This window comes from Patiria miniata, unplaced genomic scaffold (assembly GCF_015706575.1).
Source record: "Patiria miniata isolate m_02_andy unplaced genomic scaffold, ASM1570657v1 HiC_scaffold_20, whole genome shotgun sequence".
Taxonomy (NCBI): domain Eukaryota; kingdom Metazoa; phylum Echinodermata; class Asteroidea; order Valvatida; family Asterinidae; genus Patiria; species Patiria miniata.
The window spans coordinates 24,708,039-24,735,475 of record NW_024037059.1 but is presented as its reverse complement, the minus strand read 5'-3'; the positions used below and the strand labels follow the sequence as shown (position 1 = coordinate 24,735,475).

At 40.5% G+C, this 27,437-nt stretch overlaps 1 protein-coding gene across 3 annotated transcripts in view; it reads left to right on the top strand.

Moving 5' to 3' along the window:
* Positions 1 to 423: 423 nt before the first annotated feature.
* Positions 424 to 27,437, top strand: part of LOC119728289 (nuclear factor 1 X-type-like) — a 34,928-nt gene continuing 7,914 nt past the window's right edge. For 2 of the 3 annotated variants that reach the window (XR_005271027.1, XM_038200475.1), the window contains exons 1-11: positions 426 to 747; positions 2,378 to 2,912; positions 12,553 to 12,624; positions 16,797 to 16,883; positions 17,467 to 17,751; positions 18,478 to 18,684; positions 19,752 to 19,909; positions 20,685 to 20,877; positions 23,600 to 23,778; positions 24,652 to 24,820; positions 27,124 to 27,171. Coding sequence is in view for 1 of the 3 variants with exons in the window: in XM_038200475.1 (XP_038056403.1) it covers positions 712 to 747; positions 2,378 to 2,912; positions 12,553 to 12,624; positions 16,797 to 16,883; positions 17,467 to 17,751; positions 18,478 to 18,684; positions 19,752 to 19,909; positions 20,685 to 20,877; positions 23,600 to 23,778; positions 24,652 to 24,820; positions 27,124 to 27,171 (1,969 nt within the window). In the remaining 2 variants the exon portion in view is untranslated. Of the gene's footprint in view, positions 748 to 2,377; positions 2,913 to 12,552; positions 12,625 to 16,796; positions 16,884 to 17,466; positions 17,752 to 18,477; positions 18,685 to 19,751; positions 19,910 to 20,684; positions 20,878 to 23,599; positions 23,779 to 24,651; positions 24,821 to 27,123; positions 27,172 to 27,437 lie in introns of all 3 variants that reach the window. The other variant, XR_005271028.1, reaches the window with a different exon arrangement.

Genomic DNA, 27,437 nt, shown 5'->3' with positions numbered 1-27,437 from the left:
CGTGGTTATTATTTTTTATATCTTTATGAAACTGTAATCCATCTAGGGGTATTTTTTCGCTTCTAATTACCTTTAAATACATTTTCTATCTAAACATTGGCGAAATTATTCAAAATTATCTCAATAACTTATATAAATGGAATGTAAACAAAATGATCAATATCAAAATTCTCCTTACCAACCGATTGCCGACTCGATGTTGTCAATCAATTAGGTAAGATACGCCTCCATGCATTGGTATTGGTCAGCTTCTACTTCCAAATATAAATATTTAATATATTTATGGCACGAAAGCCAATCAAATCACTGTTTTTAAGAACGCCCACAGAGGTTACGCGATTTTTCTCGTTACAATTAACATAATAATGCACCATGAAAGACCTAAACAAAGCCATTGCGAAACACTCAACAGAATTTCTACTACGCCATAGCTGGTAATGTTTACATACAAAGCTAGCTTGGGTACGTACGTTGTACGGTGACGCATAGCGTGACATACACGTAGTAAGATCCATGCGTGTATTTCACACTAGAAAACGAGTGTAAACACAGAACTCAAAGCACTGTCGCATGGATCATAGCCAACTAAACGCGTTCATGGCTCTCAACTTAGATGATTAGTTCGTTCTACCGAAGCGATCAAGAAACATCAACCGTGCCAGAAATCTTTGCTGGCTTCTGTTTTTCTGGGGTGTACTCTTGGTGCATGCCATGAGTGCTTGGCGATTACGCTCCGATATGTCGGTGGTAAGTTCAGCCATGGATGTAAACATTCATCAACCACACACACGGCGTGCATGGCTCCTTTCATGCCGCCAAAATATTGCCATGTGACTCGAACCATGTTGGATCATAGCTCTAAAAGTTCCAAGGAATTAGTTCCTGCGGCTCGATATCCAATCTGTGATGTCTTGCTTACTTTGACAACATATTTTCTTCATTCATGCTTGTGTGTATAAAATTGCAGTTGTGCATAAAACGGTAAACAAATGGTGCCATATGAATCTTATGATAAATTATAGGCATAGTGTATGGAATAGAATGACTGTACACAAGGGGGTCAGACAAGTCGACCGTTGAGACAACTCGACTCGGGACGAGTCGACCGTTGAGACAACTCGACCGTTGAGACAACTCGACCGTATGCGCGATAAATGGAAAGACAAGTCGACCGTTCAGTGAGACAAGTCGCCTCGCATGTTTTTGGGCCTAGTTTTGGGGGATAGTACCGGGGATTTTTGACGGCGGCTGATCGCCATTTGGAAGTGATGACACATGAGTTTTTTTGTTGCATATATAACAGAGCCGATATAGCGCAGCGTGATTGTCCGTGCACATCGTTCGTTTTTTCCGGGCCTGTGCGCGCATCCCCAGTCAACTTGTCCGTACCGTGCACGGTGGTATCTTTTGTGCCGGGCCTGTGCGCCCACTTACCGCGCCGGTCAACGTGCCCGCGGGCCGGGCCCGGTCCTCGCGGTCGGGGCGGGGGGCGCGCCGGCCCAACGCGACGGCCACCGGATCGGAGCGCCCTCTGTGCATCAAGTATCATGCCTGCGCCGCGCCCGGGACCAGTCCTGCCACAGATTTTTGCAACTTTTTCCGCTCCACGTGTATACATTTCCATTAAGTCGAGCTGTCTCAACGGTCGAGTTGTCCCGAGTCGAGTTGTCTCAACGGTCGACTTGTCTCAACGGTCGACTTGTCTCAACGGTCGAGTTGTCTCAACGGTCGACTTGTCCCGAGTCGAGTTGTCTCAACGGTCGACTTGTCTGACATTCGTACACAATGTACTTGTACTTGCTGTTGCTGGACTAATTTTATAGTGAAGTGCAAAACATGATTCAGCTGGATTAGTGAAATGTATTACCTATTTGAATACTAATTATTATACTAATGTCAGTGTTTAATACATGTATATAAAATAGTGCTGTTAATATTTTTAGGTATACTGCCTACATACATGTAGATAAAACACCATTTTTTTTCATATTATACGTTCAGATAAAAGACTGTCCAAACAAAACTGGGAAACCTATACTGACATGAGGTTTTATACTAGATGAGTATGTTAAAAACAAGTAGATTTCTTTTCCAGGGGTTATGGAAACATTTCAGTTCACTCGAAAGATTTAAATCAATAAATGCAGAAGTAAGTGCTAAATTTCCATTAATCTTTGAGTAGGAATAACTTAAAATAATAACAGAACATTAGCAGTATTCTTTGTTGTTGTTTTTTATCATTTTTATGCAGGTTTTATTTCACTTTATCATTTTGTTGATTGTGTGCTTTAATAAATATCCTATTGTATACTGGCTATCTGCATCTGAGGCCACCGACATGACACTAAATTGATTAATGTTTGGTCTCTTTATACAGGATGAGTTTCACCCCTTCATTGAGGCTGTGCTGCCTTATGTCAAATCGTTCTCCTACATATGGTTCAACCTGCAAGCGCGGAAGCGCAAGTACCTGAAGAAGCATGAGAAACGCATGTCCGCACTAGAAGAGAGGCAGGTCAAAGAAGAGCTTGCCAATGACAAGCCCGAGGTCAAGCAAAAGTGGGCGTCTCGTCTGCTGGCAAAACTGCGCAAAGACATCAGGCCCGAGTGTCGGGAGGACTTTGTTCTCACTGTTACAGGCAAGAAGACCCCCATGTGCATACTGAGTAACCCGGACCAAAAGGGTAAAATTCGACGCATTGACTGCCTGCGTCAGGCTGACAAGGTCTGGCGCTTAGATCTGGTGATGGTGGTGCTCTTCAAGGCTATACCTTTGGAGAGCACCGATGGTGAGAGGTTGGTCAAGTCTATGAACTGTTCCAATCCTGTACTGTGTGTCCAGCCACACCACATCAGTGTCAGCATCCGAGAGTTGGATCTGTTCCTTGCAACCTTCATTGTGCAATCTCCAGGTAGGTATTGTGATTGTCTGTGTACGCTGACATTTTGCAAACTAAAGGCCTTGGGCCGGTTCATACTTCAAACGAAAGCAAGTGCGAAGCAAAATTCATGTTGTCGTCGATGGCGGACGCGCTTCGTGCGTATTGTTGACGTCACGAACTTCGCTTCGCTTTCGCGTGAAGTATGAACCGGGCTTAATAAGGTTTTATTAATTCAATTTTTGTCCATTCTTAAGTTTCATTCAACTGTATAATGCACACATATTTTCAGCAACTACATGTATCTTGAAATTTTGGACTAACTTGTGAAAATATTGATAATGACAGACACTAATGATGTACAATCCTAATGCAAAGTGTAAAGTCTTATACTGACCCTTATTTATATCTGGGAACCAATTCAATGATAACGAATCTCTGAAATGTACGGAATTCAATGATTTTCTCTTAAAATGTAATGATAACTTATGTACCCATGACTGAGCTGAATGAACGGATCAGACGATAAGGTTGCAGAACCTTCAAACCACACGCTATCACTGATTTTGTGCGCTTTCGAAGATGAATTCCATGTTTCTGAGATACTAGATCGTTGAATTGCAGATTTCCGAGTTTCTGACCACTAAAACCAATTTTTTTTTTTAGCAAAAGATCAATTTTTAAACATCATTTTCAAGTTTGGAGTCATTGAATCAGCTATTCTGAGTAATAGCATCATCATAGTAGGCTACAATTTTTATTCGGTGAAGAAAAAGTGGGGGGGGGGACCAAACAATGTCCCCCGGTTCAAAATGTGTGCGTGTGTGTGTGTGGGGGGGGGGGGGGGTCCCCCCGTCCCCTACCGATTGACGCCCATGATAATTAAGTTACAGAATTGGAAAACAAACGTAAACTTGAACATCTTGCAATTTTTGCGAGACTTGCGAGGAAAAAGTCGATTCAACTTTATTCAAGTTGGTTCAACCATCTATATATATAAGAGAGAGTTTAACTCGGCCTCCGAGACGATGTTTGCTCATGAAAGGATCCGAGACCGCGGGCTCCCGCGGCGCCAAAATCGCTCCACGTCCGTGGAAAAATACGGAGGGTGTCTTCCGCCGGGTCGGATACTTCGGGTCGTCCTGATTTTCCCGTACGGACCGGCGATCCTTTTCGTCTATTTTTCGTGACAACATTTTGCACAGGAATTTTCCGTCGTGTGCGCTTTCACGTTGACTGCCTGGCCGCCCCCTGTGCTGGCTTTTCTGCGAGTCTAGACTGTGCGAGGTCAGCGAGGTCAACGTAGGGGTTTCGTTTACGTGTTCTTCTCAGCCGTACTGCCAAAGCGTTCACCAAATTGTGATATGGGGTGACCTTGGTAAAATATTTTTTCTCCATGGTGCGTGGCCACCGAGTGCCCCTATTCTTTCATATGCTTCGCTTGCCGCCCCTGCGCCAAGTGCAACGAATACTCAGAAGGACTACACATTAAGACACATTAAGTATGCCTTGCGCGGTCTGACCAATCGAAAGTCTACACTGCGTAGTATATCCGGGCTATGCAAAACTGTCGATGGCAACGCGTACTGCAGCCTGCTCCACACCCTGGAAACGAGGTTGGGTCTACGGTGCTCGCTATTTGCATGATTTGAAGCACAAGCATGTGAGTGACGTGTATAGTGCTCTGTTGCTTCCATCGTGTGTTAATACAGCTCCATGCTTCCACCAAGGCTGAGCGTTGTGAGTTCGCTGCCCGCCACAGTGTTGCGTTATAATTTCGGGGGCCTGTCTGGGATCAACGAAGGATCGATGCATTGCTTCAAACATCGCGATCTTAAACGCAGTCACACAAAAAATCAACGAAAATGTGTCCGATCCGGCGGAAGACACCCTCCACATTTTTCCACGGACGTGGAGCGATTTTGGCGTCGCGAAAGACCGCGGTCTCAGATCGTTTCAGGAGCAAACATTTCTCGGAGGCCGAGTAAAATTTGCTCTTATATAGATGGTTGACCCAAGTTGAATAACAGTTGACTCGACAAGTTCCTCGCAGACAGTCTCGCAAATTGTAAGACGTTCAAGTTTACGTTTGTTGAAGAGTCCAATATACTGAAACTTAATTATGACCTTCTTAATCAGCCTTCGCCTGTGTACTACGGCAAGCCTTTCAAGTACGTTTTCTCACAAATGCCACTGCCTCAAAAAATGCCAATTTAACAGACCAAAGGGAACATTTACAGACTGTTGTCATGGTACATAATTATCATGGGCGTCAATCGGTGGGGGACGGGGAACCCCTCCACCCCCCCCCCCCCCCCCCATTTTAAAGCGGTGGAGACTTTTTGGGTCCCCCCCCCCCCCACTTTTCTTCCCCGAATAAAAATTGTAGCTACTACATGTATAATGATTCCATTACTCAGAATAGCTGATTCAATGTCACCAAACTCGAAAATGATGTTTAAAAGATGATCTTCGTTTTCCAAATGCGACTGCCTCACAAAAAGCCAATTTAACAGACCAACGGCAACATTTACAGACAGTTGCCATGGTACATAATTATCATGTGCGTAAATCGACGGGGGACAGGGGACCCCCCACACACACACACACCCACATTTTGAGGGGGGACATTGTTTGGTCTCTCCCCCCCCCACACACACTTTTTCTTCCCCGAATAAAAATATTGTAGCCTACAATAATGATTCTATTGCTCAGAATACATGTAGCTGATTCAATTACTTAAAACTCAAAACTTTCACAGATGATCTTTTGCTCAAATTGGTTTTAGTGATCAGAAATTGCCTCAGATCACACCACAGAAATTGATATTCTTTAACTGCATGTCTCACCAACTATATCCCCCATTTACATTTAACTCCCCACATTTTCATCCCCAACACAACGCCCTACCCGATCTATGATCGGGTAAACCAGCTTGTAATTAATAAAGCAAGGCCAAACAGCCAACAACCGCCAATGGAATTCGTTATTCCAACCTAACGTAGTTCAACTTAAGATTGCGATATTTGAAGCAATTGATCCTTCGTTGATCCCAAAACATGCCCCCGAAATTATAACGCGACACTGAATTATGCGTGGTGGGCAGCAAACTCATAACACTCAGCCTTGCATGGGACCAGTGGAAGCAACATCACTCCATCACGTCACACGCTTGCACTTAACATAGCCTTCGAGCCTCCACCGAAGACCCAACCTCGTTTCCAGTGTGTCGAGCAGGCTGCAGTTCGCGTTGACATCGACAGTTTTACGCATAGCCCGGAAGTACGCAGTGCAGGCTTTAGACTGGTCCGATGCTGACCGCACAAGGTATACTAATGTGTGGTCCTTCTAAGTATTCATGGCACTCGGCGCGGGGGCGGCAAGCAAAGCATAGGAAACAATAGGGAAACTTGGTGGCCACGCACCATGGAGAAAAAATATTTTGCCAAGGTCACCCCAGACTACTGTTTGGTGAACACTGTTGTAGAACGGGCAAGTAGAACACGTAAACGGAGCCCCTACGTTGAAGCCGCTGACCACGCACAGTCTTGACTCGTAATAAAGCCAACACAGAGGGCGGCCAGGCAGTCAACGTGAAAGCGCACACGACGGCAATTCCTGTACAAAAACGCAGTCATGAAAAATCGACGAAACGGGTCACCGGTCCGTACGGGAAAATTAGGACGACCCGAAGTGTCCGACCCGGCGGAAGTCACCCTCCACATTTTTCCACGGATGTGGAGCGATTTTGGCGTCGTGGGAGACCGCGGTCTCGGATCCTTTCAGGAGCAAACATTTCTCGGAGGCCGAGTAAAACTTGCTCTTATAGATTTTAAAAAACATTATCATTGAAATCTGTGTTATCGCGTAGGAGTTGCAGTGTTTCCACAATAAGTTATCTCAGTAACGTGGTAACTTACTTGAATGGTCATATGCTTACGTAGTTTGCTAACATTTGAAGTGAAGATATATTTCAATGACAAGTAACATACTAGGTTCAAATTGGAGTTTCTTCCAATTCCAAAAGTATTCTGTATCAGTCTTCATGCAAAGTACATACATTTAATAAGTTTTGGAAAGATTTACTCTTCGTGCTGGTAATATAGACCGTGTTATGTAATCAAGAAGGAAACAGTTTCATAAATATTGTTACGTCACTTAAAGATGAAAACTAAATGTCAGCATAGGGGACTGATGGAGCAGCCAAAGGCTTTTATTCCTCCCCTTCCCATCCTTTACATCACCCTAACTATGGTTACATTTAAAAGAGTACAGTACAGTGTGTGACAAGTACTTCATTGATCAAAGTAACACATTTCTTTTTTCAATGGCAGTAGCCATTTCATGGCTATTTTTTCAGCAGAATACTCCATCTGATCCTGGTTACAGGCCAATCCGGGCAAGCTATCACCTCTGTCATGGAGGCTCCCCTAATGGCGAAAGCATTGTGCTCGCTTCTGCTCTGATAATCCGTCACAGGATGGTTGCTTTGTACAATAGCATGCACAGTGGTTTCTCCATTGAAGGGGGCCTTAGTGAGTGTACAGTGAACACGTGCTCAGATTCATTTAAATGCAAATGATGTTAGACTTGCTAACCATCACCTGCACATTCTGGTTCATGCAGGAATGCCAGAGATCATCACCAAATGTATAAATTACAACTTTGTATACTATACGGTATGTCAGTGGTACATGTACCTGTACATTACATGTATGTAAGTTGAATTATACTTTACAGGCTTTTCTTTCTGGGAAATTTGTGTGTGTGCACTTGTGCAGTGCTGTAGGTTATGTAAACGTGTACTCTGCTTCTGAGTGTAAGTGTCAAGTACACGCACATGTACATCTGGCTGCTTGGGAGCGGGTATATTAGATTAGGCCCCAAATGGCCACTTCCTGTTTCAGAGGAATCTGGGTAGAGGCCAAGTTTCTCGTCTGTCATCAGAGGTTGGGTTGAATTAGTCCTGACAAATTGTGCAATGTCTTAAAGCTGAGCTGCAAGAGCCAGGCCTTGTAGTCAAGGTCATGAGGTCAGTGACCTCATTGTCTTAAAGAGAATTGCAGCAAGATCTTGAGGCTTCAGACATGTGATGTTCATTGATTTATACCTAGTAGCACTTGTGAGTACATGTATGTAACAATAGCATAGTTTTGTGAATAGAATTTACGCGTAGTAAAACAATTCTGCCATCAGGGATAATAATCCAAAATATACAATTATGTAAGGTTTGAGAGGAAGTAGTAGGAAACTATTGGTTCTCAGGTGTTGGTTGATTTGACTTCCTCCGGACACGAAGTAGAGGGAGGTCAGACACTAAAACTATGTTGTTTTTGTTTTTAAATTTGTTTCATTATCAAACTTTGTTGAAAAGTTTATGGGAAATCCCTCGCACAGAACTTCATTTGTCTATCTGAAGGTTTTAGTATGGTTCCACCAGAAACCTTACGTGTCTATCAATGAAGGTTTTATATATGTTCCACCGGCAATCTCACTTGTCTATCATGAAGGTTTTAGTATAGTTCCACCAGCAATGACCAGCAACATCACTTGTCTATCATGAAGGTTTTAGTATGGTTCCACCAGCAACCTAACTTGTCTATTGTTTAATAAGGTTTTAGTATGTTCCACCGGCAACCTCACTTGTCTCTCATAAAGGTTTTAGTACATTTATGTATGTTCCACCAGCGACCTCACTATCTTGAAGGTTTTAGTATGGTTCCTCCGGCAACCTCACTTGTCTATCATGGGTTTTAGTATGGTTCCACTGGCAACTTCACTTTCTTGAAGGTTTTAGTAAGGTTCCACAGCAACCTCACTTGTCTTTCGTGAAGGGTTTTAGTATGGTTCCACTGGCAACCTCACTTGTCTATCATGAAGGTTTTAGTATGTTCCACCAGCAACATCACTTGTCTATCACGAAGGTTTAAGTATGTTCCAACGGCAACCTTACTTGTCTATCATGAAGGTTTTAGTATGTTCCACCAGCAACCTCACTTGTCTATCATGAAGGTTTTAGTATGTTCCACCAGCAACCTCACTTGTCTATCATGAAGGTTTTAGTATGGTTCCACCGGCAACTTCACTTTCTTGAAGGTTTTAGTATGTTCCACCGGCAACTTCACTTGTCTATCATGAAGGTTTTAGTATGTTCCACAAGCAACCTCACTTGTCTATCATGAAGGTTTTAGTATGTTCCACCAGCAACCTCACTTGTCTATCAGGAAGGTTTTAGTATGTTCCACCAGCAACATCACTTGTCTATCACGAAGGTTTAAGTATGTTCCAACGGCAACCTCACTTGTCTATCATGAAGGTTTTAGTATGTTCCACCAGCAACCTCACTTGTCTATCATGAAGGTTTTAGTATGTTCCACCAGCAACCTCACTTGTCTATCATGAAGGTTTTAGTATGTTCCACCAGCAACCTCACTTGTCTATCAGGAAGGTTTTAGTATGTTCCACCGGCAACTTCACTTGTCTATCATGAAGGTTTTAGTATGTTCCACAAGCAACCTCACTTGTCTATCATGAAGGTTTTAGTATGTTCCACCAGCAACCTCACTTGTCTATCAGGAAGGTTTTAGTATGTTCCACCGGCAACTTCACTTGCGATCGCAACTATTACACGGTAGTGTAGGAGCTACATTGCAATCTATAGAACTGCTACTACCGACCAGTTTGGCGATAGTAGTATAAATCACACAGGCACGGGTGCGCCTGGTAGTTACTTTTACTAATTCAATTTCTTATACATTTTCAACACTCATGAGTTGCCTGAGCAATGTTTTGAGAGAACATTGAGCCTGGTTTAAAAACTCACTTAGCGGACTGAAATCCACATAGATGTAGAGCACTAGTAGACTAGAATTAAGGAATAAAACTAGAACTGCTAGGAGCGGGGAGTGTGTATCAGTGTATGTATGTAAAAAAAAAAAAAATTTTAAAAGCTAGGAAAGAACAACTGTGCCAACCGACTGCACCTTATGCTGAAAAAAGGGAGATCAGATAAAAAATCTAGTTTATAATACAGTGCCACTACTTCAAAGTATTGAATTGATTAAGAGACTTTGACATTTGGTTGTTCAATCATATTTAATTTGCGGTGAGACTCATGCACATGAATTGCCAATGGGTACACAAATGTGAAAAGCGTAGCCGTATCAAGTACAATATAGGCCTTTTATCAAGAAGACAGTGAAACTTAAACTTTTACAGTCAAGGTTGCTTATTGTTTACATACTTGCGGTGAAACTTTGGGGCCAATAATATTGATTCTGTGTTGCAACCATGGTTGCTATCTACACTTCCGATTTTTGTAAACAGGTTAGGATCTTTGACCTTACCCATGTATAAAGGCTTGTGTGTCATAATACTACATAAGGCATATGAATGTAGCCACTTCATTCACACTTAACAAAATTCCCACTGGTGCAAACTGTGACAGGCATTGATAATTTCACAAGTATCAAATTTATATTAATATGATATACGTGTAGTATGTTACAAGGGTTGGTGATTTACATACATGTAATAGGTTTGTACACTTGAGTGCTCATGTGTGCAAAATGGTTGTATCAGCACTGGGGACTACAGTATGTATTGTAATATGACAGCTGTGCAGCCACATGAACAGTCAAACCAGTACAATATGTTCACACAAGTTAAAGGTACAGTCCATCATTTGCCTCTATCCAAAAAGTAACTGACATCATTATTGTTAAAAAGCTTACTTGGTTTAAAGATAGTAATGGAACTAAACTCCCTATAAAATTATTTTTTCTGGCAAGCTGTCAATTTGAAGAAATCAATGAAAGAAAGACGCATTGTTGGAAATTTCTGTAAGTGCGCGAAGCGTTGACACAACGCACACGTGCGCGGGGTTGCTATAATTCGTCGGTTCAGTGCGCGACATTGCATAGCTTCAATCGGCTCAGTGAGAATGTGTCCCGGACGCTGAAGTCAGGCCCAATTCAAAACATGAATCAGCAAATTGATTTGAAAACGAGATCCTAGAATAGTGTTTTCTCGGAATATACAGCCTTCGCTGAGCTGAAAGTTTATCAGGTTAGTTGTTTAGCACCCTTCTTTAGGTTTTGAGCACTTTTGTTGCTTCAAACGAACATAATGCACAAATTACAATGGACGCTACTTTTAAACCTAAACACTATACATGTAGTATGCTTATAAATGTACAAAACACAACTTTTGTCGTGAGGGATACTCAATTTTTGTGTGAAATGGACCATTTAAGTAACTTAAAGTGTTCAATATATTGAGAAAAGAGATAAGTCTGAAGTTTTTGTATGCACCTCTTTTAACTGATTCGTCACTCAGCTCAAGTATTCACAGTAAATAATGACATAAAATAAGCAATTCTCTCTTCTTCAGATCATACCTTGGTCAGTATGACATTTATTTCTGAACTTCGGAGTTTGGGATTTGCATTGGTTTGGTTTTGGAGTAGCAATGGGGGGGGGGGGGGGGGTGATAAATGTCATCATCATCTGCAATTTGCATACATTGGCCTATATAGTCTATAGCCTCCATATTTAAGGAGCTTGCCCCATCTCTTTATATGGGCATTTTGTGTGAGATGAAAATGATGTGTACAAATCCATGGTATTGAGGAAGTAAATCTGAACAGGAAATGTCAGGACCCTGGCGCTCTGCTCGTCTTAGTAAGGGGCTGTCCCCTTCTTTTCCCCTGATCTATCCCTAAGTGCCCGGGAACTGACTTCATTTTTCCCTTCGACCATTAACTTACCACAGTGACCGCATCTTATCCGGGTATCTAAAAGGTTCGCATCCGGGGGTTGCCATCTTAGAACTTGGCAGCCAAGTTTGTGTTTGGACTTGCATGGTTAAACAGGTTGATCTGAATGCAACCAACACAAATTTTCCCTGGCAGGCACAGCCCTACTTTGAATGATATTTTGCATACTGATTGATTTCAGAAATCCCATGTCATTCGTTGAGTCTGTGATTTTGAGATATTTTCATAACCAGCTGATGCATTTTCAGAATATTAATTTGAAGCATTAATTGCTACATTTCTTTGAAAACTGTTGCTCTCTGAAATTTTTTTCTTTTTTGGGGGGGGGGGGGAGTAGGGGTGTTTGGAGAATATTTTTTCTCCATTTTATTTTTGGGGGATGTTCAGGGTTTGTTTGTTTTTGGGAGTTGGGGGAAGAGGGAAAGACCTGCTGAGCCTTTTTCTCGTAACCTGTAGGTAGTAGTTTATAATTCAAATGTTTGAGTTTGTTTTTGAGCTCTGGCAGTGCTTTTACATATGTCACTTTGTTCTTGGTTGGTCGGTCTGTCCCTGGAAAACGGGCCCCCAATTGATCAAGAAATCGACCAAATGCAATGCTGTCGTCTGTAAATGCACTCTTGACAAAAGATTTCGGAACAAGCCTCTTTGTCTTGATCGATGCGCATGCGCATCTATTTTGCATACTGATGTTCTGGAACCAGGCCAGAGCTTATTGAGCACCCGCACTTGTTAGAGTATCCTGCATTTAACTTAACCCGAAGCTTCAATGGTTTATTGGAATCATACAGACTCTTGATAATTTGAGCATAAATGTAGTGTTAATCCATCCCTTGATCTCTTTCTTTACACCTTGATCTCTTTCTTTACACCTTGATCTCTTTCTTTTCTTTCCTGCAGAGCGGGCACTGAGTGATTCTGGGGACAGCATGTCAGTCAAAAGTGGCAGTGAACCAGATTGGCAGAATCCATGTAAGCATTTACATAGATATATAGCCAGACACAAACTAACTTCAGGAAAAGTTGTAACATATTTAAAAAAAACAAGAGATAGCTGAAAGGGCCGAAGGAGGGAATGGGGGGGGGGGTGGTTAAACAGGAATGAGGGGCTCTTTAATTAATTCCCTGATCCCCTCTCCTCCCCCTACCCACCGCCTTGGGATTCATCCTTGCAGCTGAAGGGGGAAAAAAGGTTTGAACAAAATAATTTCTGAGGAATGAATTTACAACAAAACTTTTGAAATAGACATAAAATACATTGAGTCCTACAGACCAAGGCGTATAGCAAAACTACCAAATTGTAGCTCAGTTTGCTAATTCCTGAGCCGTTTGGTATTCAATCATATTTATTTCTATTATTCGGAGAACAAGTACTTGGCAAATAATATTATCTAATTTTATTAATTTAAATTTCTAATGAGAATCTTTTGAAAAGAAAAAGATAAATGTACTCTAACAGTGGATGCTTCCTCAGTGGAGGTGAGCTATCATTGGCCAGAAACAGAAAGTGATAATAAACACCGGGGCTGCCAACCCTCACGCATTGAGACTCATTGAGAAAAAAAAATTGATTATTTTACAAAAATGAAAATTAAAACAACTAATCAAGAGATTGGCTCCAAACTCGAACATGATATTTAAATGATGATCTTTTGCTAACAAAAAAATTGGTTAAAGTGGTCAGAATCCAAAACTTTCTGGGGCCCCCATGCTGTTAGCTAGGGCTTCATGCTTGCGCTTAATTCACGCTCCCATTAGTTCTTGCTCAAATCAGTTCTTGCTCAAAGTTGGCAGCCCGGAAACACATACACATGTACAAGCAGGGCCATATATTCAAGTGCCACAAGACAATTACACGACTGTCTAGTGACTTGTCCTCAAGTCTATGTCCCCACTTGTTCATGTACATGGAGGTCTTGACAGTTCAATGCCAACTTTGGTCCCCTGCTAGTTGCATGACTCCACATAAAACAATCCCAAATTTCTAAACCACATTTCTGTTTCCCAGAAGTGGGAAAGTGGAGATTTCCTCTTGGATTCTCTAGAGGCATGTGCCTGACCTCCATGTGTCATTCACATCTTGTGCAGTCCTTGTACAAGATTATGAAGTGACATTTTAAGCCTATCGGCTCTGTGTATATCGCCCTCTAGTGGTTGATTTTTTCCACAAATTAAGGAAGGGTACATACTTATACATAGACCAATCTTGACAACAATACATGTAGCTGTACAAAGATTTTTATGGTCTTTTTATGTCCAGTGAGTGTGATGTGACTTGTTTATTGTGAAAATAATTACAGTGTTTCTCTGATGCAATCAAGTATAATTTGGCTCGTATGAGTCGGAAAGGCCCTCTGAAAGTGTCGCACAGTGATGTTTAAAATTTCTTCTTCATTTTTTCAGAGCTCATATGTTGTTATGGTCCCCTGAAGTTGTCAGCGAATAGATTAGGTGTTTAATGCACATTGGTTAATTCTAGTTTCCTTTAATTTGATAAATTATAAACTTAATTAGTTAAATACCACATTTTTTTCAGTGTAACTAGGTTAGGCCAAGTTAAAAAAAAATACCAATTGTTGGTCGGGTTTTTTTTTTTCAAAAAGACTGAGGAGGATGAGGGGCATTTAATTTTTTTATTTTTTTATTTGTTATTTTTGTCGAAGATGGCCGCCATGTATTTAAATTCAAAATGGCCGCCAACTTTTCAGTTCAAAATGACCTCCAGCTTTTTATTAGCTATTCTACTAGTATAATTAGTCAAAATGTTTGTGTTAAACAATGTTCTATGACTATGTACCATATTTTACCCAATTTATGCATGTTTTATGCATGTAAAAAAATAGAAAAACAATTAAAAAATAAAAAAAAAAAAAGGATTTCGGCTTCAAAAAAAGGATGCGGGCGGGGGCGACCAACTGTGTTGGTTTTTTTTTACTTGGCCTTATTACACAAACTCAATTTGTGTTCAACAATAAAAGCTTTCAACAGAAAGTGTTGGTAACTGGAATTGTAATTAGTAATTAAAACAAAAATACACAGTACCACTCCATGTACCACTGTGTACCTGGGTGCACCGCTCTGTGGCCTGCTTACTACCACTGTTTTCAGAGAAAAAGAAAATTGATGGACAATTGCCCTAATAAACTATAACCTTGAACACCACAGGGCCCTCTGGGAGTATTTCTCACAAACAATTGAGATCAATGCCCTCCTACCTGCCTCCAGGGAGCAAATTCACAGTGGAAATTCGCTGTCAGTTTTTTTTCCAGGAGAAGTTTGTTGTATAATTTTTCTGTGGTGAGTGTTGACTTCAGTGGCTTCCTGGTCCATGAGTCACGAGGCTTGTAACTCAGGCATCGGTAAACAACCTAAGTTGAGGCCATCAGGAGGGATTTGAATTATTCTCTCTGGTAGTTACTCTCTGGCTGTTGTTTTATAGATTTCTGCCAGGCTTCATCATGTTCATCATAAATTTGGTTGAGGGATGTATTTTAATATACATGTACGTGTACATATATAGGATGATACATTTAGGGCCTACACAGTTGTTGTTATTCAGTTGGCTGTTTGTGTTTTCTTTCTCTAGAGGTTAGGAGATTGGATGGTGTTCCAAACTCATTTGATACACATTTTTTTTTTTGGGGGGGGGGTAATTTATCACAGAAAAATTGCAGAAGCCAGGGTTCTGTAGTAATTACACGCTATTTTATTTCATTTTCTAAACATTTTCAGTCACTTCTTTTTTGGTGGGGAGGATTTAGGGGGGGGGCGCTGATATTTTGATACATTTTGCAGATGTTTTATTGTTGTAGGGGAACATACTCATAATTATGTTTACATGTATACGTACCTGTATGTGTACAAATGTATGTGTTCATGAATGCTTTGTTAATAAGGCAATTAAAATGTACAGCATGAAGAGCACAATGCACGGGTGGATTTGCAAATCCCCTGATTCTTGTTCATGTTGCCATGGCAATCGGCCCTGGGAGGTCAATTTGGTTGATGAACAATGGGTTGCGTTGCCTATTGTTGAGCTTGACTGCTGTTTGCTGAGTATAGGCCAGTAGATGTACAGACTGGATATAGGAAGTGAAAGTGAAAGTTCTGAGAACTGGTTGTTTATGAAAGTTTGCCCCCACATCCTGGTACAGCATTGATGGTCAATAAACCTCTTGGCCCCTAGGGTATGTATGTGGATGCAGTACGTTCAAACATGTAGGGTATAAACTGTATGCGTACATGTTCATGTTCATACTTACATGAGTATGATATTGTGTACGTAGCTTGGGTTACTGGAAAATGACGCATGGGGATTTGAGAACCTGGACCCCCATTGGATCACACCAGTTATGGGGTCAATGGCCTGTGTGTGAGGTGAGGGAAATGGCAAATAAAGCTGATGGGATATGATGCTGAAAATGCCAAGGGCAAGGACAAATGGTGTATGGCTTACTTATATACACACTCAATGGAGGGGGTGGTGCTCTCAGTATTGAAATTGCAGGGATTTATCCTTCCCTGGACCCACAGTCAGGATGTAACACTGAGAGAAATGCCTTGATCCTGCGAGTATCAAATGGAGAATTGTATGGTAGAGCATGGGCAGAGCATTTAGTTTAACAGAAAGTTTTGTCGTTTTTTTGTTGGTTTTTTTATTGGCTAAGCTGCTACCCTGATTTTGAAGCCACCTGCACTTTTCTGTCTCTCTCTCTTCTTGACCATACAATTCAAATCTAAATATCATCATTGAGCACGCATTGTAGTCATTTTGAATAATAATATTTGATAGGCGCATAATACTCTGAAGTGAACATTTGTTACACAAAAGGTAATGGAAACCTGTGATATATTTGCCTTCTAGTTATTATTGTGTTTGTTTCTTTGTTTGTTTTTCCAGTCAATAACATAATGCAGGAGGATTATTATAATGCATGTTAAAATGTCAAAAAGATTTCTTACTCAGAATTAACCCGGATATTTAGGGATGGTCACGGTGTACTCTTTTTGAAAATATTGATCACTTCTGCAGCTCAGAAAATTTGGGTTTATAATAAAACAAAATTGGAACATTTAGATCATTAAAAAAAAAAAGAGTATATATTTATTTAGTTATTTTTTTTTCTGATTTTGGTTTTTGTTAGTAACAATTGTAACTGCCCAAGAAGAGCCGAATAGTTTTGCCACCAGCGGAGTTTTCTCTTCCAATGAATTGAGAAGACTTACGCAAGGTATGTTTCATAAAATGCTTTACCTCATTGTACAGTGCACTGTGTGAGTTTGAGTGATTGGTGTGTTTGGCAACTCCCTGACATCCTAAATATACACAAGGAAGAATTCTGGGTTGGACAAGTCGGAGGGAAACCTTATAGGACAAATTTTATTGGGAAAAGTGATATTTTCATTATAACTGAAAACCAAAAAAATATATAATTCAGGGGAACACTTTTTGAACTTGACCTTGTAATTTTGGCAAAGAACAATTACAGATGATTATTGTAGCAGTATTGAGATCACGCGTTCACTTCCCTGTACTGCGGCCTTTTATTTGTTTACCCGATTCGTTTTGACATTAAACAGTTAATTTTTTGTTGCTGATTTAAGAATTTGGTTGGATTTAGGGATGTAGGTCGAGTCTATCACAAGTCCAGTTACAAGTAATTCATGAGTCCATTCACAAGTCTAGTCACAATACAATAATCACTTGTTGGGTTGCAAATCATTTCTGTGATTGACTTTATTCTTAATTCTTCTTTTAATTGCTTCTCATTTAACTTTGAGAAAGACCTTATTGTTTGTCATTGGTTTATATAGGGTCAATCTGTGACGGAGCCTCGACCACCTTACCACTGAGTGATCTAGAGAGTCCTACATACTTCCAGTATGCCCCGGACGTCACGCAACCACTTGCCACCCGCCGCCACATCCAACCAAACCATCCAATCACCAAGCGAATCAAGCGTAACTCCAGCACCATGTCCTCAGCTGATGATGACGTGGATAGTGTCGGGGAAGACACAGAGAATCTGAACTTCTATGGCCGGTCCCCGGCCTCTCTGAGCAGCCAATCTGGTAGTTGGCACAGTGACATAGACCCTGGTATGTTTATGAGTAGGCAACAAGTGTCAAGCACACAATTTTCTGCTGACTTGAGACCCCCCTACATGTAAGCAGTAAGCTAAGACACATACATTTGTACACAGGCATTGACAGACCAAACACTTACCTATGAACAAACTGTGAGTTGGTTGGTATGGGCAATCTGAGGCCTATTTATTGGCCTAGCTGCAACCATGAACCTGCCCCTCAGTTGAAAAAAACATCAAAAGAGGGGCTCTGTTGACTGGCTCTCGACCAGCTCACATTTTATGGGCTTGAACCCATGGCTCCTTGGTTTTACACTCAGGAGTCATGCATGACAGGAACACCCATGCAACCCCGTTTTTACCACCTTCAAATGCAAAGAGAAATTGCTCCCTGATTGCATTACATGTGCTTGGAGAGAATTTGATTTGGTTATAGCTTGGCCTGATGTAAGCAATAACTGGTGCACAATCATCCACGTCCATCGTGATGCTGAGGATTAGGCTTTCTTTTTCTATGGTCAAAAGGTGTTTGTCATTAAAAGTGGCATAAAGTGTAATGAAGTTGTATAAAGTGGCAATTTTAATGTGTTTATGCACATTAGGCTATGAATATGTAAAATGTGAAAACTTTTGGTGTTATTTTTCCATTCAATTCAGTAACTTGTAAGTGTGTTAAGCAAATGTAAAGTCTCAGATAAACTCTTTAACGTTGTATTTCCAACCTTTTAAATTGTTACAGGCTCAAGTCCTGTTGTCCCGTCCAGCCTAGCCCTAGTTGGTCACAAACCCAAGATCTCAGAGGCAGCCAGCAGTTTTGCTACCCAGTCCTCTCCAGTAACCAGGAGAATCCTCAAAATTGAACCAAAGATTGAAGGAGATGGAGGAATGTCTTCATGCTCCCTACATCAGGGACTGTCCCACGTTAGCCAGGCAAACGAGTATAAGGGTGAGATAACAATTTAGTTTCCATGGTGCTTTGGCTTCAGTGCCTTAGTACCACGTGTATTGTGACCAATGGAGTGTTAAGTTGCCTTTCCGTTGTCAGTCCATTTTTTGTCAGGTGTGTAGTTCATGTAGTTAGGCCTACAATTTAAAATAAGATTATGTACGCATCGGACCTCAATTGGACTGAAATGGGCTTTTAAAAAGGCGGTGTGTCACCACTGATAATGTAGGAACAAACGGATACGTATATAGGAACAAATGGATACGCACCAACCGATAATGTCACAAAAATTTACCAATATTGTATCACTAAACCGATAATGTAACAAAATATTGACTGATAGTGTAGTAACATTACGAGTCTGTCAGTCAATTTTTGTTAGATCATCAGTTGACACCTATAATGTAACAACAATTGACTGATAGTGTAGTACATTTTACGACACTATCAGTCACTTTTTTGTTACATTATCGTTTAGTGATACAGTATCGGTCAATGTTTGTTACATTATCGGTTAGTGATCGGTCAATGTTTGTGACATTAGCGGTTGGTGATACGTTATCCGTTTGTTACTACATTATCAGTTGTAGCACGGCTTACAGCAGATTCTTGTTACACCGTTGCGGCCATACACTTGTTGCAATACGAAGATGCAACAGCTTTGCACACATTTAGATGAAAATTGTTGATGTGAATTCCAGGGTATTGACATGCAAAACAAGTACATTATATATGCCAGAATACTTAAAATATAATTGTTATCCTTCCCCATACCAGGCTGGTATGTTCCAAAGTATTCACAGCAAAATGTGCAGGAGTTGATGAAACGTGCTCAACTCTTGTGAGTTTGCTGCAGGAATACTTAGTGTGCTGTTACGTTACTTACAGTAAAATTTTGGCGTTACATTCATGTATGAACCAAAAAACGACTTAAAATAACTTGTCAGTGATCAGAATTAATAATATTTTTGTTTTTGTAAAAAAGTGTTGATGCTAAAATCCAAAGCGCCAAAGAGAGATATGATATTAATGATGCCACTTTTCTGTTGTTTCTTCCTTGCAAGTAGGTCAGATACAAGGAACGATGGCGTCTTTCACGGGTCCGTCCTTAGCACAGACCCCTCATTACTCTAACCAGCTGAGGTTACACTCCCAGCATCCTGACTCTGGCCCACTATCGGACTTTGTTCAGCTTGTGTGCCACCAAGATGCCTACCAGCAGCAAGTAAGTCCATCACATCATCCTCTTCATAGCCATAGACGTGAAACCATCGATTGACCTGTAGCCCAGAACCAGAATGGCTGCCTAGGATAAAAAAAAGGCACCTTAGGGTTTTTGTTTGTTTTTGTTGGGTTTTTTTGGTTGTTTTTTACAGGGGTTGATAATCACTGCCCACCTTTTTTCATGAATAAATTAAATACATGCCCCATATGGGAGCTTGTTTTTTAGTCAAACTATATATATAATAAAACTTTTCAAGATAAATTTGACAGCTCTTCCATGAATATTCAACAACTTTGTATTGTTCACAAAGGAAATACATAAAACAGTAATTTATGTCCCTAAAAACACTTGCAAAGCATCCCTGTGACTGTCAGTTGCAGATAGTCCACATGCCTAACATGTGAATTAGTAAAAACACAAAAGTATACCAGAAAATTAGAACTGCTTCATACCTAGCAGTTATTTGCTTGGAAAAAGTCCTCTTCAGCTTGGACAAACTGACTAGAATTTCACAGTATCTGTCAATGTTTGTCATGACTCAATCATTTTTTATGCAATTAGATGGAGAAACAAACATACCTCATACTTTGTTGACAAATTAAAACCATTTGGTTTGAATCAACTACCTTCTGATTTAAACAAAAATAAATATTCGTGCATACAACTGTACACAGATGTATTTGCTTTTGATTTGGATACCTGAATTTCAAAACACTGAATTTCAAATACATGAATTTTACAAACTTTTGAACTTTTAACCCTTTTTAAATCTCAGATAAAAAGTAGTGCAGTCAGCAACACGAGTAGCCCCACCAAGATAGCTGGCTTCATCCCAACGGCAATGCTTCCACCACCCCCTCCCCCTCCAATGGCACGACCGGTTGCCATAGCCACCGCCATCGGCCAAACTGGTGCCCTGTCCAGTGTGACCAGTCAAACCAGCGTTCCTAATTCAACTAGTGCTCAAGGTGAGTCTGCTGAATCATGATCAGGGATGTCTGAAATCTCAGCAACAAGGCACTCAAGAAAGGCCAAATTCCAAAAAAGATTGAAGGCTCGGATCACTCTGCAGAGATACTTTTAAAGTACCTTTAAGAATTGTGCATGCCTAATAGTGAAAAATTGTGGCTTCAGATACGAAGCAACAACTAGTACTTGCAAGAATGAAAAACCCTGCATGAAAACCCTGTTGAGGCTGCAGTTGTGTAAGGGAAGAAGTTGTCAATCCGAAAAGTTTATTGCCCTCAATTTCCACGCGGAAACTCCACTGGAGGAGCAAATTGCTGAACAATGCCCATCAGCTGATCCGCGGGGCACACAGGAAGTCACATGATCTGGCAGCGGTGCGTGCCACAGGCCCCCTTGAATGTCATGGCCAATTAGGACCTGCTGATGATTCATGCTTGTCATTGGCCCAGCTGGTTGCCTGGGAAACTAGGGAGTAATAAAACCATCTGGGGGTTGCTTGGGGAGAAACGGGTGATATTTATTTCCTCTTGCATGGCCGCTGTCCAAGTTCTGATATGAGTTTGGGTATTACAGGGTTTATGTGTGATCCTGTATTAAACTATAAGCAAATAGTGTTAGCAATTTAGGGCAAGGCCTACAAATTTGCACACTTCAACTTGTAGAAAATTGAAATTGAAGAAGCACTGAAACCTACAATTTGAGAGTTTTTGGCATCATATCTTGTTGGTTTAAGGACATTTATGCATTTCTTCCTTTGTAACTGTTTGTTATGTACTGCTCTGCATATGAAAACTGGCCGCCTTAGATAATCAAATGAATGAATAACACACTCGATGCTAACACCCTCAAATATCTTGTTGATAGGTTGCCATAGTTGAGGTGACTGTAATATAATGTAACCTTGAAAATACGTTGGTGACTCAAGAAAATTTGTGATTTGTCATTGCTACTTCGAGAGCTGTGCTTGCTTGCATATCTGCTTGCATTTTGACTTGTAAGACATTTTTTTAAAGAGCTAAGCTTGTTCATGCTTATATGTTTGTAGTTGCAAACTCTGACTTTCTCTGCATGTCATGGATAGAAAAATAGTTTACATGATACATTCTGATTGGACAGACAAAGTGCTTAGAGTACCAATCAGCACCTCAACAGAGTTACTCCAGAAGACAATGAAAAACAGCTGTGTGACAATGCAGAAGTTGACTGTCATTTGATTTTTTTCCCCCCAACGTTCTTGACATTTTTTAACAGATGGACATGTTTCACATCTGTTAAAGAATTTCATGAACAATGGGAGACTTTTGAGACGTTGGTGGCAGCAAACACACCATTCCTTTTTCCATTGTTCGCATCATATTGAGCATGTGCGCTTTAGATTTAACGTGACATAAACAAGTGAAAAGGACCAGTATGTTTGCTGCCACCAACGTCTCAAAAGTCTCCCATTGTTCGACAAAAGACGAGTTTGTAGTATATTGCAGTTTTTCCACAATGACTCGACATGAACTGACTATGATATCCTGCGAGAATGATGATGTGCATGAAAGAGCAGGTGGGCCGGTACATTTGCTGCTACAAACTTCCTCACAATTTGCTTAAGTTGTGCATGTACATTGTAAGCTGCATGGCCAAAAAAAATGTTTCACATACATTACCAATTTACCGATATACACACATGACAGAATAATTTCAATCTTCCAAAACGTGTGACTGTGTCTAAGGATGCAAGTTGCAGTGTCAAAGTTCTCATGAAGTTACCTGATATCCTAGGTGTCTCTCTTCTTTAGTCTAAGAATACAGGCAGTACTATATACACGCACAGTCATCTTGTACTCAAATCAGGTTTTTCAGTATTGGCATGTAACTGAAGAAAACTATGTATAATAGAACCAATCCCAACCGTTTGTTTTATGAGTGACATCAAGGCAGTTGGTGGTCATACAACACCTGAATGAATCCCCGTCATCTGATTGGTAGATCGTTGATCACATGTCATTGAATTATTCATCCCAACGCACAGCGCGCAGCGCACAGTGCAATGGAAGTTCTATAGCACTGTGAATAGAACTTCCATTACACGGATTCAGTGCTGCCGATGGTGGCGCTGTGACACGAATCTATTTCACAAAATGCGGACGTTACGCGAGACTGAAACAATGTTTGTTCTCCTAACAGAAGATGAAATATCAGAACTTGTAGGTCAGCTGCTAACACAAAGAAGCAAATAAAATATGCTGCTAAACAATTAGACAAATTTGCAAAACATACAGGAACATCTGTTGAAGCATTATACTGATTCACAACTGAGCAACTTCTTGTCGCAATTTTACTCAGGACTGAGAAGAGAAAACGCGGCACACTATATCAGATGGTGAGGATTTATTCAGGTGTTGTATGAAACTTCGCCTCGTGAAATGGAACATTTCATCTATCACCTCATGAAATTATTCTTACCATTGCACTCATAAACATTCATCGTTTGTATAACATTACATGCGAGGTTGCTATTCTGCACATCTAAGAAAGTAGATCAAAAAGACATACCTAATCCGAGACGTCCAGAGCAAATTGAGCAAGTCTTGAGCAAGTCTTGATTTGTTGCTTTACATGAAGTAAACGGTGTGTTTTCTGTTTGATGATGGGGGTGTGTGAGTATGAAGCCATTGGATAGCGTTGAATCATGGCTTTTGTCTTGTATCCCACATTGCTGTGTCTATACAGTCTCCTCTTCATCACTAGCGTCTTCATCCTGTACACCCTCATCGTCCAGTTCCAGTTCAGCTGCCGTCTCCTCCTATCCGACCACACCCCCTGTAAGTAGGAGCATCATGACGAGTCCCTTCACCGTCCTGGGTACCAGTAGGCCTGATAATGGCCTGGTCCATGCCCACCAACAACAGGTGTGTCTTAGTGTGGAAACCTCCAGATTGTCTCCCTGACCTTGCACCCCAACTAAACCCCATAGAAACAGTGTTTAAAAACTATATCACCCATACGCTAATTATCAAAAGTATGGCAGTGAACTTCCCAAGTTCTGCCATCTCAATGTCTCTGCTTTTCTAGTAATGTATTTCAGTTATTTCCTAAGCCACTGCAACCAATTCAAGTTAGGCAATATTTGAGAACCACAATCTTACATATCCTTTAGGCATCTTCAAGAGGAACGAAGCATAATGGGAGTACTCAAAGTACTCTTTAATTTACAAATTTACCTCGAAGTACTCTTGAACACATCATGTGGTGATTAATTCCGTGAAATTTAAAGCTTGCAATCAGAGTGTTTTTTTGCTTCGAGTACAATTCATGGAAAAGGCTTATCTGCATACTTAATGGTGGATGCATGAATATTTTACTCTCAAAATTTGCTAGTCACTTAGACGTAAATGTCTTTACATTTAAAGGCATTTAAAATCCACTTTGTAGGGTACACCCTGACATATTTTCCAAAGTGAACCCCTCTCACCATAAAGTTTTGATGGTAGGCAGGGAAAAGAACTTGCATATATACTCAATCCCGCTTTGCTAACAGTAATGATTAATACACATTTCTTTTAACTTTAGCAAATTGGCCTGCTTTTTGTAATTAACATTGCATCTCTGCTCACAAAGTCTATGGCATCTTGCATTTGACATTAAATTCGCATGAAAAAAAAAATATGTACATAGTGTTTTTCATTGTTGTATATGTTGGTTTGCTGTAGTACATTACATGTTTGCTTCACAGCTTTCCTATTTTTTTTACAATTTTTTTTTTTTGTGGTAATTAATTTCAGGTGCTGTCCTACCCCAGTATCAGTCCTATCAATATCAGTCCAACAACGATTGGATTTCTTACCTCCCCGGTGGCCACACCCAGATCTACGCCTCGATCGACACCCATCCCACGTTGGACGACGCCCCTGATTTCACTCGATGAGAATACAGATTATACCATGCTGTCTGGTGAGATATTTAACATTGTTATCAAGTTCAGTCTCAGCCGATATGTATTTCCTTTCTCTTTTCTGTAATCATTTTTCCTAATGTGATGCCATATGGATATCCTTTCACATTTGTTGAACTTAAAATTATTTTGTTGTGATGTAAGACAATTTGCTTTTAACTCTGTGTATACAGCGAGCTAATGTGGTACCTGTTGGAGACTGATCAGTGTATTTCTTCTGAAAAGACCATTTTCATGAGTTTTGTGGAGAGAGAGAGAGAGCTTTAAATCATCATTCATGAATACCTCAGACAGTTTACCCATTCCCATTGGTCGAGAGCCCGACACGTGGCCGGTCTTAAACAGATGATAAAGACATGGCTAGCTGGTCGTAAACACTTTTCCAGTGTCACATGAAATTTGGACTCCTATGAAATCCGGTGCCTTCTACCGTTTTATTGGTTGAACGTTCACAATCCTCACGTAGGCATGCGCAATACTACCCGTGAGTTAGTATTTCATAGTCCTAAATTCACAACGCACTCCCCACAGCTGCATCTGCATGACATCGCGCAGTATGCGCGACGCGCGCGCCAATCTCTATGAAAGGAGGTTTTTTTACATCTTACTCGCAAGCCGGACACTCCATTATTTAGCTAGAGGGGTGTTTCGAAAAACGTGAAGTTAGATTGTTGAACAAAATCGTTGGGAAGTTTTATTTTTTGATTTGTTTTGACTTTTGGACCGAAAACCTTCGGCTCGGGTAATTATCAGCATCCTGACTCAACCGATCTTAAACATAATGTTTAAAACCTTCTAATTCCCTTAATCATGTTAACATAAATTAATCATGTTCTGACCCCATTCAAACAATTCTTTACAAACAAATTATTCCTAGTACGCCACATATGGAATGTATTTGCCACGTAGGCGATTTGAAGGCCATGTTGCACTTGAGGGAAAATAAAATCCCCAGTAATTGTACCTAGCTTTCACCTGCCAAGAATTAAGATCATATGATCTGGGAAGTTCCCAGAAATGGTATTCAGCCCAGGGATTGATGACGTGTGGTTTCTAGTACTTTATGGATTGGATCAATCCCCTTTGCGGCTTAATGAGCTGAACAGCTGGGAGATGAGTCAACTCATATCTAATATACGATACCGCTGCTGGAGATTTTGTGGCCTTGAAGCAGGAAAAGGGCCAGCCCTGGCCGACCCCACGAGGAAAGACTAAAAACTTAAAAACGTGATTGGCTTGCTGCCAGGCACAGTTATTGTCATTTCTGATCAGGATATCCTGTATGCCAGGGCAGATCTGATACATCACTAACTGATTTATGATCAAAATATGTTGTTTTATTATTGTTATTATTTTCCCCTCTTTGCATTTGAATTAAAGTTATATTTGTGTTAAAGGGGCCTACATATTTTGCTTATCTTTGAATAATAAGTTTTATGTTTTTAAGAGACCATTGCATGTTACATCAAAATGTTATTTTTTATTCACGTTACCATTTTTAAGCACATGGTCACATTTTATTCAAATATTCTAGTGAGGAATACAAATAATTTGTTCACTGTTCATTATTTGTTGAAAGTCAAAGCATTACGAGTCTTTGCTAATGCACATTTGTCTTAAAACAAGCTCGATCGGATCTCGGAAGCTGCGGGCCAACACATTCATGTTCATGCATGAGTCATGTGATTGTGCCATGTAATTTCTGGAAAGAGTAGTGTTTTGAGTAAAAAAAATCAGGTTTTTGACCCCAGTGACCCCATGATGACCTTTGACCCCAGTTTGGTCATGTGACATGTTGGGGCTGGGTTACTGATACTTTTGACAAAGTTTGGTTGAAATCAGTCAAAGTATGTAGAAGCAATGGACAATGTCAACGTTTGTTACTAACTTACGAACTAATGGAGAAACACGATGATTTGTTGAGCTGCTATCCCACAGCTAAAAAAATGTTATATTGTGTAAACATTTGTGTAAGGCCTTTAAAAAAAAAAGTGACTTCATCGCTAGTTCTAATGTTGGATTTAAAAAGTTATTTTCAGAAGCCAAAATCTCATCTAGACCTTTTGGAGACTTTTACAGGTTAATTGCCCCGATAAAATGATAACTTAAAATCCTAATTTAACATTAAAACAACCCAACTGAATTGTATGTTCAAAGTCAAGCATAACTTATCTGTGCTCACCCTCATTGAATTTAAATCAAATCAGATGTTCCATTGTATGAACATTTGTGTGAGGTCTTGAAAAAGATCTTGACTACATCATTGGTTTTATTGTTGGCTTTTTCTCTTTGACTGAATCAGGTTTAATAGCAGCTGCAACCAGTGAGGAAGCATTCCTCAGCTGTGGGGGTAAGTCTCACCATTGTTTGCAGATACTTGTTGCACCCTTATATGAAGGGAAGCCATAGTTGCCCATAGCCCAATTTGACATCGACATTACACATAAACGTCAAACCTTTGTCACATATGAAGGATGTACACCTCACCTACATACATGTAGGCTTGAAAAGTAGGTGATTGGTGTAGTGTGGGATACATTATTTGTCACCTACATAGGCTTGAAAAGTAGGTGATTGGTATAGTGTGGGATACATTATTTGTCACCTACATAGGCT